General features: G+C 43.3%; 1 protein-coding gene and 1 non-coding gene across 2 annotated transcripts in view; one reads left to right on the top strand and one right to left on the bottom strand.

Moving 5' to 3' along the window:
• Positions 1-398: 398 nt before the first annotated feature.
• Positions 399-11484, top strand: part of LOC145415680 (uncharacterized) — an 80106-nt gene continuing 69020 nt past the window's right edge. Inside the window, exons 1-2 of the mRNA XM_080284895.1 lie at positions 399-409; positions 9094-9219. Of these exons, the coding sequence (XP_080141021.1) occupies positions 399-409; positions 9094-9219 (137 nt within the window). The remainder of the gene's footprint in view (positions 410-9093; positions 9220-11484) is intronic.
• On the bottom strand, positions 10581-10699 carry LOC145415860 (5S ribosomal RNA). Its single transcript, XR_013900164.1, has one exon. It is a non-coding gene; the product is annotated as a 5S ribosomal RNA (ribosomal RNA).

The raw sequence follows: 11484 nt of genomic DNA, 5'->3' as shown, positions 1-11484 counted from the left end.
ATGTACACTTTCATTGGTGTCTCAGTACAGTGGAATCTCCTAGAGCGCGTGATTCTAAATAGTAGATTCATAATACGCAGCAACATCATGCAAGTTTGCAGTATCAGTAAATCGCGGAAATTACACAAAATTTGTGAATGCAACCATCAAAAGGGATACTTTTCCAATGCCTTGTGTAAAATGCACCACCATTACCTCAAGTCCATGCATCTAGCTGGGCATAAACCAATCTTAGTCAAGCATGACAGTTGCTATACCAATCATATGCAAGCATAGCACTTACTGGTACTATGAGCCAGTCATAGTGCTTCCCTCCCATGCCAAGCATGAAGGTTTTTGGTCTTCACTGGTGACCAGTTTGATGTAGATTTGGAGATGAGGGGGGCAGCTTTTCCGAGATGATGGACCCGTAAGTACTTTTGTACGTAAGATTAGTTACACTCAACCCTCGTAAATCGCGTGTTCATAAATCACGGATTCGTAAATCACGGCTAGGTGGCCGTCAGACTGCAGGCAACCTTAAATCACTGTTAAGTCACGAAAATCACGGATCTAGGCACCCAAGTGGGCCTTTTCCGAGGAGAACCATAAACCGCGGCATTCAAACTGAAAATCGCGACCCAACAACCAATCACCGCGCGTCCCTGGTGGCATATGTGCATACTAATGCCATCATGTTGTTGTTGTTCTTGTCCCGCCAGTCCGCACAGTACAAACCGTCGCCATGGAGTACGAGAGTTACCTGCCTTTTTTGTGCAACTTCCTCCTGCCTCCTACCTGCCATGGCCCCTCCCGACCCCACAATGAAGCGCTCTAAGCAGTATGGCGTCAAGAAGCTGCCGCAGTTGTCGTACAATCAACGTTTGGAGCTCATTTGTCGTGTTGAGAGGGGAGAGAAATTTTCAAAGCTGGTGAAAGAGTTTGGGAAGAACAAGTGCTGAGAGGTTCTAAGTTTTTTCCAACACCACCCCACTCCATTCACTTAAGCAATTTCGTCATAGGATTAAGGTGAGATCCCTTAATACATGCACTGAATATTCCAAAATTTGTATGATTGTGTTTGATGGTGCCTAGATAGGTGTAAGTAGGGTGCTGTGGTGGCGAGTTCGCCAAAGTCCAGACCCAAATTAATTTTTCACATAAGAGTTATTATTCATAAATCATGGAATTCATAAATCACGGCAGTGGTCCAGACCCAAATTGCCGCGATTTACGAGGATTGGCTGTATTTCTAATCGCGGTATTTGCATGTGTCCAGTCTCATACAACTGTGATTTAGCATAGCACTTACTATAAGCCAATCACAGCACTTCCTTTCCATGCCAAGCATGAAGTTTTTAGTGTTCACTGGTGACCAGTTTGATGTAGGTTTGGGGATAAGGGGGGCAATTTTTCTTAGAGGACAGACCCATAAGTAATTTTACCCCATTAGATTGGTTATTTCGAAATCTTGGAATTCTCAAATCGTAGTGTGTGCCCAGTCTCAAGACCACAGTTTAGGAGACTGTGCTATAGTTGTTTTAACTGTGTATCAGTTTATCGGCCAGATTCTTAGAATGTCTTTCGATATTCACCATGGGTTCTCTGTTTGCATAGCTTAAGGTTATGAGTAGTAACTGTGTGTTCTGAAAGGGAGCTCCTCGTTTCCACTGCTTGGTGGAAAAAGAACCTCTTTCTTATTTCTCTGTTGCTGTATTGGACATGAATTTTGTAACTGTGGCCTTTGGTACCAGTGTTAGGAGCCATAGTGAACAGGTCAGTTGGGGAGGTAGGTGATAGACCATGGGATATTTTGTAACAGTAGATTTACGTTGTACGTGACGAGGTGACCCTTGACTGAATGTAGGCTTAGTTTTTGGAGACATTCATGGTAGGGAACACTACTGAAGTGATATTTACATAGTCCATCTCTATACTAACTGTTAGTCTATGGTCAATTACCAAACATAGTCTTGGTTGCAGAGAGGAGATGCAAAGTTGAAGATGGATCTCATGTCACAGGTCAGGAGTGGTAACATGAATTGAGGGGAGCAGTTGACATTACTCTTTAGAAGGTTATGAGTAATCCCTCCATCTTTGTTTTCTTTATTTGCTGGTGAAATTTAATGTTGGTCAGATATCTGTATGGGAGAGTCATCTAGTTGTGGCAAAACTGGTTGGATATTTTTCTGGTCTTATATCTTGAGATGATACAGTTAGGGAGCAATATTAGGTTGCTAAGGGGTTCATGGAGACTAATCATATTACCATGCATAGTCTCTCGTAAAATTGTTTTGAGATATAAAAAATAATATACAGAAGACATCTTTCGGCAGAAGGGGTTGAGAGTACAGTACAGCGGCTACAGCCCACTTGTGATAAGTGAGAACGTGACACCTGCAGTAGCCATGTTGGTAAAAAATTATTTACACGGTACAGTAATCCCTCCCAAGATCCGACGTAATAAAGCCAAAGGCATGTCCGGGTCTTGGGTTTGTCCTGGGCTTGGGAAAATGCCCCTGGACAGGTACTTATGGACCCCAACCCAACCTAACTTTGAAAACCACCTAAATAACTTACTACCGGACCCGCACAGCACCTGTTTAAGACCTTATTCACATAGATAAATAAGGGACAGAAACTATGAAATAAAAAAAAAGGAACCAGAGAATGAGGAATTAGAAGTGAATATGGAAAATATTTAGCAGTGTATAGGGTACTTACGACAAGTTCGTGGCTGTCACAAAGATTAACCTGCCTCCTTTAAGGCTCTGACAGTGGTGAAGGTGCATTTGAAGCATGTACAGTAATCCATTGTTGTGCTGCACTTAATCTTTTGAACTGTGAATTATAATTGTTTAACACTGCACATTCTGTTCTTACTTAACCCACCCCATCCCGACGTTTTTGGACCTTTTTTTTTTGGCTGAAACATCCGCTTTTGGCGAGAAACATCGAAAATTCTTAGAAAAATTGCTCACCTGAGGTTTAAAATACCGGATTTAGGTACGAGTTCTTCCTTACCTGACTGGGTTTTCTAACAGGCTGGCACCAAAGAAAATGAGTTCTATGGGAGGGTAACTATTTTATTCACTCATAAACAGTATTTATTTATTTACTTGGTACGAATTTATATGTAGTACAAGAGTATATTGGTTTTCAAACAGTAATATAGGCATTATAAGCATTGTTTCACTCACTAACTCATCACCATTCATGACCTTTTTTTCCCCACATTACCTGATCATCATTTCTGACTGTTTCTTCCTCTAATGCTATGTAAACTTTGTCCTCCACATTGTCATCGATTGGAGAATCACTCTGGCCCTGAATGTCTTTATTGGCCAGGTCACTGGTAACAGGTGAATTGGCGAGACAGTGGCGTGGAGGGGGGGGGGAGAGGTTATGCGGTGTAAGGCATTGTTCCTGCTTGGCACCTTGTAGAGGAATAGAGGAAGGTGTCCCGTGTATACGTGCCAAAATCACTCGCGAAATCACTCGCGAAAATTGAAAATTGTGCGAATTAGGGACCTTGCAATGTTGCCGCGTTAATTCACGTCGCCGGGACGGCGCGAGTTAAGCCATGCTAGATGCAGCTTGCCAGTGTTGAACTCTGCACTTAATTCTTTGCACTCTGAATTCTAATTTCTTAACACTGTAAATTCTCATGTGGTCTAGTGGCGAGGTACAATAATCCTTCTACTTTCCGGACGCACACTTTCCGGACATCCCCACTTACCGGACATAATCGTCCCGGGATCCAATATTCCCAAAATGGTCCGAAAACCACAAAAAATTTGAAAAAAAAAAAAAAGATTTTTTCCCGCCCGTAATTTGAACTTGGTGCGCGCAGTGCGGGACATCTTTGTTGTGGTGCGTCATTCCTCCGACGTCCGCTAGAGCGCCCCTGCATCCTCCCCATTTTCCACCTGTCTCTCGTTGTGAGTGAACGCTCATCGTCACGGCTGCCCACGTGCTCGCTTTTATGGTGGTGCCTTACCTGCAGCAGGCACTCCTGCTTCTCTCGTGCCTCTCCTTCGTGTGTGTGATGATGGCCCCACCGCCTGAGAAGAGGAAGAGAGTGGTATTGACTCTGGAGAAGAAGCGGGAGATATTGGAGAAAGTAGATGCAGGATGGTCTTTTCACGCATCCTCCGTGAGTTAAACCTGGCCCGATCTACTTTGTTTGATATTAAGAGATCCCAAGACAAACTCATGCAGTACACGGCTGACTTCTCGTCGAAAAGCAAACGCAACTTGGAGAGGAAGATGATGTTTACTCCCAAGTTTGCTGAAGTCGACCTCTCCATGTTGATTTGGCATCGACAGCAATGTGCTGCTAGTGTGATGGTACATGGTACGGAGCTGAAGGCTGCTGCTGAGAAGTTCGGGCTTCACGACGCCCTAGACTTCAAGGCACCCGAGGGTTGGCTCTTCACGTTTAAGTTACGACATGGCCTTACCAACCGTAAGTCTCATGGCGAATCTTTGGACGCTAACGAGGATGGAATAGAGGAGTTTCGGTACAAGGTGAAGGGCTTGATCGACAGGGAGGGCCTCACTCTCGGTCAAGTCTACAACGGTGACGAAACTGGTTTATTCTATCGCTCTTTGCCTACGAACACCCTAGCCGAGGAGACGGAGAAGCGTGTACATGGCCGCAAGCTCTCCAAGCAACGGTTATCTGCTTTGTGTTGTGCCAATGCCAACGGCATGCACCGGCTTAAGGCCGTTATTGTTGGCCGTGCAAAGCAGCCTCGGTGTCTTCGTGGGGTGATGGATGTCCTTCCTGTCGTCTGGTACCATTCCTTGAAGGCATGGTTCACAGCCCACATCTTGAAAGACTGGTTCCACCGCCATATCATCAAGGAGGTCATACATTACCAGACGGAGAAACTGGGAATCCCACACGACCAGGTAAAGGCCCTCCTTCTCCTCGACAATGCACCTGCCCACCCGTGCGACAAGGACTTGGTGGCTGAGAATGGCCGCATTAGGTGCATGTTTCTTCCACCTAATACTACTGCTCTCATCCAACCAATGGACCAAGGAGTGATCGTTGCAACGAAGCGGCTATACCGACGGAAGTTCCTGGATGAGGTGATGGTTGTTCTTGAGGATGAGGACGAGCGCAGGGAGGGACGGGACATGCGAAGCCAGCGGACTTTGGAAAACCTTCGCCGCTACAACATCAAGTCTGCCATTTACAACTCGGCCAGTGCATGGAAGGAAATCCCCGTCAAGACTCTAGGAAATGGTTGGTCTCGTCTGCTTCTCGGAATGGATGTGGAGCACGATTTCCTAGGTTTCGACGTGGATGACTTCCATGTACGTCTACGTGCGCACGGCGAAGATGTTGATGTGGATGAAGTGCGTGAGTGCTTGGATGACGACGAGGGCGATCCTGGGTATCAGACCCTGTCTGATATCGAAATCGCATCTTCAGTTGCAGGTGTCAGTACCCAGCTTGAAGATTCTGACGAGGATGGCAACGATGATGCAGACTCCTCTCAGCATGACACAACTCCAGCCATCCCCTAGCTGAGCACACTCCGGGAACACCTAGAGTTCGTTCTAGACTACCTGGAACACTTGGACTGCGACAGGGAGATGGGGCCCTTGGGACTTGTGGAGGAAGTGCGTGCTTTCAGGCAGCAAATCATAAATCATCAGAATCGTCGTTCCTTGCGTCAATCAACGATTGGCAGCTTTTTCAGGCCCGTGACCCCTGCTGTGCCTAGCCCTGGCTCCACTCCGTTGCCTCCCCAAGACAGGCCCTCATGCTCTGAGCCACAGCCCAGCACATCAGCCACGGTGGAGTCACCGCTCGACGTGAGTTTGTCTATTTTCCGAGTCATCTGCAGTGGGTACTCCATCACCACGACCCAGCGACGCACCCCTAGGTCACCTGCCAGCGATACTCTCAGACTCTGACAGTGATTAACCCCTTAACCGCGGGGCGTCACTTTCGTGACGCTTGGGAGCAAGGGATCATACCGCGGGGTGTCGCTTTTGTGATTCTGTGTTATTTTGAATTCACCCGGGCTTCCAAGTGGGGGCTTGTATCATCTATCAGTACTGCCAATGTCCAACACTAGTCAGCACTCCTAATCTCATCTGTACTCCCATCCATTGTTGACAATTTAGCCATTTCTCCCCGTTCTTGACTCCCTTCCCTACCCCCCCCTCCATTACCCTATCCTCTCGCCTGCCCGGCCGTGCTACGCTAAGTAAATCTTCCCTGGAATTTTTTGACTGATTTCATCCATTGAAATAAGCCCTATGCCCTATTCTTACACCAAATAATATATACAAGAAAGAAATAAGGTAAGTGAGAGTGCCATACACCTGGAATTGGCTAATTATCACCTGACAACACCTCACGTGCACTCGTTTGCTAATTTTCGCTGTTTTTTCCCCTTGAAATATGCCGTATAATCTATTTTCGTAATAAATAAACATATAAGGAGGGAAGGGAGAAGCCTAAGTGATATTTACATTCACCTGGAACTACCTAATTTATAATGTATTGTCTAGATTTCCTGCCAATCATTTCAATGCTATACATAGCTGTTTCAAGAGCTAACATTGGTAGTACTGAATATCCCCTAAGTAGGCCTCCACCCGGCCCTCCCTTATCAGTTTACTCTCATCTTCCGAAGTGGAGGTACGTCTGTTTCCTCTTGCTGACTTCAGGGACTTTTTCACCCCCATGGAAAGGGCCCTGTGACCTTTACCCCCTACTAAACCTCGTGTGGAAAGAGGTAAAGGGCTGACAATTGATAAAAGAGTGACTACGATCTTTCTATTGAGTAAAACAGTGCAAGTGGAATTGTAAATAATGTGTAAATAATGTGTAAACAGCAAGTGAAAGTAATGAATGTAAATATACGTGAACAATGGAAAATAGTTTTATAAGTTACTTCAAGTGACAGTGCATAACACAGTGTAAATAAAATAGAAATGTAAATAACGTAAAGAAAATAGAGAACGTAAACAGAAATGTAAATGAGTAGTATTATAAGAATACGAGTATATACCCTAGGAGTAATGAAAGTGAAAGTTTCACTCTAGCTTGTCTGAATACTATGAGTTATGAGAGTGAAGATGAAAGTGACATTCACTCTCAATGCTAGTATACAGGACGAGAAAGTGAATGCTACGTATTTTACTGAAAGAAATTGAATCCCTACAGTGACAATAAACTAATACTACTGAAGGAAACTTATGGATAAAGACTGTAGATATATATAAGTGTTATATAGTAATAGAAATATAAAGTGTGAGGGGTTTTATGAATAATAAATGACAGAGTACCAAGAGCGAACTAGCGCAAGTGCGACGGTCAGACGCGCTCATAATTTCCATTGCTTTCACAGTGTTTTTTTTTTTGGAGTATGGATCCCAAACTACTTGAAAATCATAGAGTAGTGTTTATAGTGTTAATATCTGGCTGTGGTAATCATATTACGGGTTGTCGGGAAGTGTAAAGTGGAGACTTCGTTACCCAACTTCAGAGGTCTCCACAAGTCCTACGGTAACTGACGAAGGCTCAACAAACATTCCAGGAGAAAGCTGAAGGTATGTGCCATAAGCATATGTAATTTCAATATTCTAGGACTAATAACTGATTTTTGGCAAATATTTTTTGAGAGTCTGTCGGAGCCCGAATAACCCTGTGGCACACGCAAAACATCGGTAAACATGCCCGCGGTGTAGGGGTTAAACGGCAAGAACTTCTCCACTAGACCACACGGGAATATAGTGTTGCGCAGTGAAAGAAAAACAGTGCATACAGTATTGTAAAGAAATTAGAAATTTGAGTGAAAAGACAAAATTTTTAGACTAAATTTAACGTAAATAAACTTGTGATTTGTTTTGAAATTGGTTTTATGAGTGGAAAGACTTAAAGTGCAGAGTGCAACACTTATTAAGTTACAATGCAGCATAAGTAGGACAAGAGTGCGCAGTGTGTAGAGAATGGACTTCTGAGTGCGAATGACTAAGTTAAGTGCAAGGCGTCATGAACAGTGTACTGCAAGTGCTTCAGGAAATCCTTCTTACTGTCAGAGTCTGAGAGGAGGCGGTTATTCATCGAGATGGCCATGGACTTGCTGTAAGTAGGCAGAATGTTTCATACTGTACTGTACTATATTTTCCATACTATACTTACCTCAAACACCTCATTTCACTCTTTTATGTCCCTTATTGGTGTGAATATGTAGTGTCTTAGGTGCTATGCATGTGCAGTAGGGAGGTGTTTTTCTGAGTTAGGCTAGGTTAGGGTCCATAACTACCAGTCCAGGAGCCAGGGGCTTGTAAGTACCCAGAATGTTTAATATTGTATAAACCTACCTGAAAAACCTCATTTTATGGTTCTTTTACATTTATTTCAGTCTTTTATATCCCTTATTGGTGTGATTTGGATCTTAAATAGGTGCTATGCATGTCCAGAGGGAGTTGTATAGGTGTTTTTCTGAGTTAGGGCCCATAAGTACAAGTCCAGGAGGCTGGTGCCCACTATCCGGACAGGACCATTTTCCGGACATGCTTTTGGCTCTATTACGTCGGATAGTGGAGGGATGACTGTATTGCAGTTTATCACTGTTCATTCATAAAAACGAGCACGTGGTGCAGCCATGGTGACGAGCATGCAGTGACAACGATAGTTAGGCAGGAACTGGGGAGGGGAGGATGCAGGGGTGCTCTACTGCACACCAAAACACAGCTGCTCATCACTGCGCAGCAAATTTAAAGTAGTGATGAACACATATAGGTTTTTTTATTTTATTATTTTTTTTTTTTGTCCAAGGACCTGAGCCCAAAATGTCTGGTACTTGGGGTGTCCAGGACTAGGGCATCTGGGTCTTGAAGGAATTACAGTATAATGTTACAAGAGGTTGAGTGAATTGTATGGTAAATGTTTGGACATTGAGAAAGCTACAGTACTGGACTGAGGCAATGAATGAATTCCTATTGTTAGTTTCTGGTGGTGCAGGTATTATATATGCCTTTCATTTTTGTTTTGTCTTTGATATATATACTTGCTTCTGGATTTATCCATGTAGAGTAATACAGTGTCAGCACTTTTTCTTATCTGTTTTAATTTTTAAGATCTAGGAGCAGCAGTAGTACAAGTTCAAGGAGTCGTCATCGTCGGCACAAGAAGTCCAGAAGGCGCCGGCGTCGCTCATCAACTCGCTCCCACACCCACTCTCGCAGTACCACTCCTAGCAGACGGTATCTATGCATATTTGACTTTAATTGTGAAACAGTAGGGGCACAAGGGCAATAGTGATACAGAACCCTGACCTTTGACCAAACTATGTCCAGTGCTCCCTCCCAAATACACACACACACACACACACACACACACACACACACACACACACACACACACACACACACACACACACACACACACTTTACAATATATACATGTATAACCTGTCATTTGTTACAGAGGATCATAGTACGTTCCAGGTTAATATATCGTCATCATCATTATTGCAGAAAGTCACTGATGTATGAAAAGACAGTTAAAGAGGGTACAGAAAAAATCTTGTAACTTCTGTCATACATTCCTTCATTATTCCATCAAGTGTATAGAGTCCCAAGGGTAGGCTACTTAGCTCAGACACTGTTCACTCACTCCTCAGTGGTATTAAATATGAGCAGTAAATCCTAACCACCAGTTTTAAGTTAACTGTAATGGGCCACAGCAGATTTTTTTTTTTTTTTTTTTCTGAGTTATACGGGGTCCAAGTTCAAGGGATTCTATTGTATTTATATTTTTTCTGTTATTTAACTACTCTAAATGATGGTGATATTAGCAAGGATGGTTAATATCATTGATAAGACAAAATAACATTGAGTATGAAAGTTGTGGCATTGGTGATAATGTTGTAATGTAATTTACTTCATACCATGCATATGAGTCATGGTCTTTACATTTTTTTTTTTTTTAAATAAATAACAGGACGGAGGAAGGAAACACAAATGAGTAAAAAAAAAATAATCCATACACCAGATTACTGGTGTCCTCTGTTCATAAAATATCTGTAACAGTTAGACTTGAACAGTTGTGGGTTGAATTTTGGAGGGAAACAACTCTGGGGAAGCGAGATCCAGAGAGATGCAGTTCGGGGAATGAAAGAATTCTGTTAGGCAGAAGTTTTGCAATATGGCTGGGTGACATTCCAGTCATGAGCGCTACCAGATGCCCGTGTAGCACGAGGGAAGGCATGGAGAGGTGGCACCATGGACGCAACTTCGTCTGAGCATTTGCCCAAAAAATATCTGTAAAGTAATGCAAGGGAGGCAACATTCCTTCTTATTTGCAGGGGAGGTAGTTTATATGTAATGGCAGGGTTGTTAATGATTCTAACAGCTTTGTTCTGAATTTTGTCTAGTTGTCTTAATGCAACCTCTCCACAACCATTCCACAAGGGTGAGCAATATTCAAGCTGAGAGCGCACATTCATTCATTCATTCATTGCCAGACGCCATGTATCCCAGACGGGGTGGCCGAGGGCTTAGAGTTAATTGTTTTTACAGGGAGGGGCACTAATCCTCCACCAACCCCACTTGACACGTAGGAATGCCAACAGCATCTGGTGTTCCCAGGCGGTCACCCATCCAAGTACTAACCAGACCCAACGTTGCTTAACTTCGCTGATCGGACGGGAAGCGGTGTACCCAACATGGTATGACTCTTATAAATTATAGCTAACTGCTCATCAGCGAAGAAGTTACAGACTCGGTACAATAATCCAAGTTTCTTTGAGTCGGTTTTGGCAAGTGATCTGACACGAGAGGTCCAGCTGAGGGCACTGTTATGTGAGATGCCAAGAATTTCAATACTTTTGGAGATGGGAATACTGTATTAGTAGCACTGAAGGTAATGTATGTATCTGGCAATATCTGTCTATTAGTAAACTGTATATATTTAGTTTTACTAGCATTAAAAGAGACAGGATTGTTTTGTCCCCATTCACTGATTGTAGATAGATCTTGGTTTATGGAGATGGCTGTACTGAGTTGAGAGGTAGAGATATTAGACTTTGTAAATGGATGTCTGAGTGTGAATGAACTATGTAGTGTTGAGTCATCTGCCTATGAGTGAATGGGATTGTGGGTGACAGATAAGAGATCATTAATATGAACCAGAAATAGGGTTGGCGCCAGAACTGATCCCTGCGGCATGCTGGCGTTAATTGAGTGGAAATTGGAATATACATCATCTACTTTTACTCTTATTTTCCTGTCATTAAGATATGAAGATATCAAAGGAACAAAAGACCTTAGTCCATAGCAAGGGAGTTTGGACAGCAGGGAACGGTGCCATACTCTGTTGAAAGCTTTAGAGATATCAAGAGCTACTGCATGAGTTTCACCAAAAAGATCAATTGATTGATGGATGGTATGAGTTAAGAGATTGAGTATGTCAGTGGTGGATCTTTCGTGGCGAAAACCATATTGTCTCTCACTAATTAAGTTGTTGGA

The sequence above is a fragment of the Coenobita brevimanus genome, chromosome 103, assembly GCF_032717465.1.
Source record: "Coenobita brevimanus isolate Jiangsu-jjx chromosome 103, ASM3271746v2, whole genome shotgun sequence".
Lineage (NCBI taxonomy): Eukaryota > Metazoa > Arthropoda > Malacostraca > Decapoda > Coenobitidae > Coenobita > Coenobita brevimanus.
The sequence above is the reverse complement of the archived record's forward strand: the minus strand, read 5'-3'. Positions and strand labels throughout refer to the sequence as shown.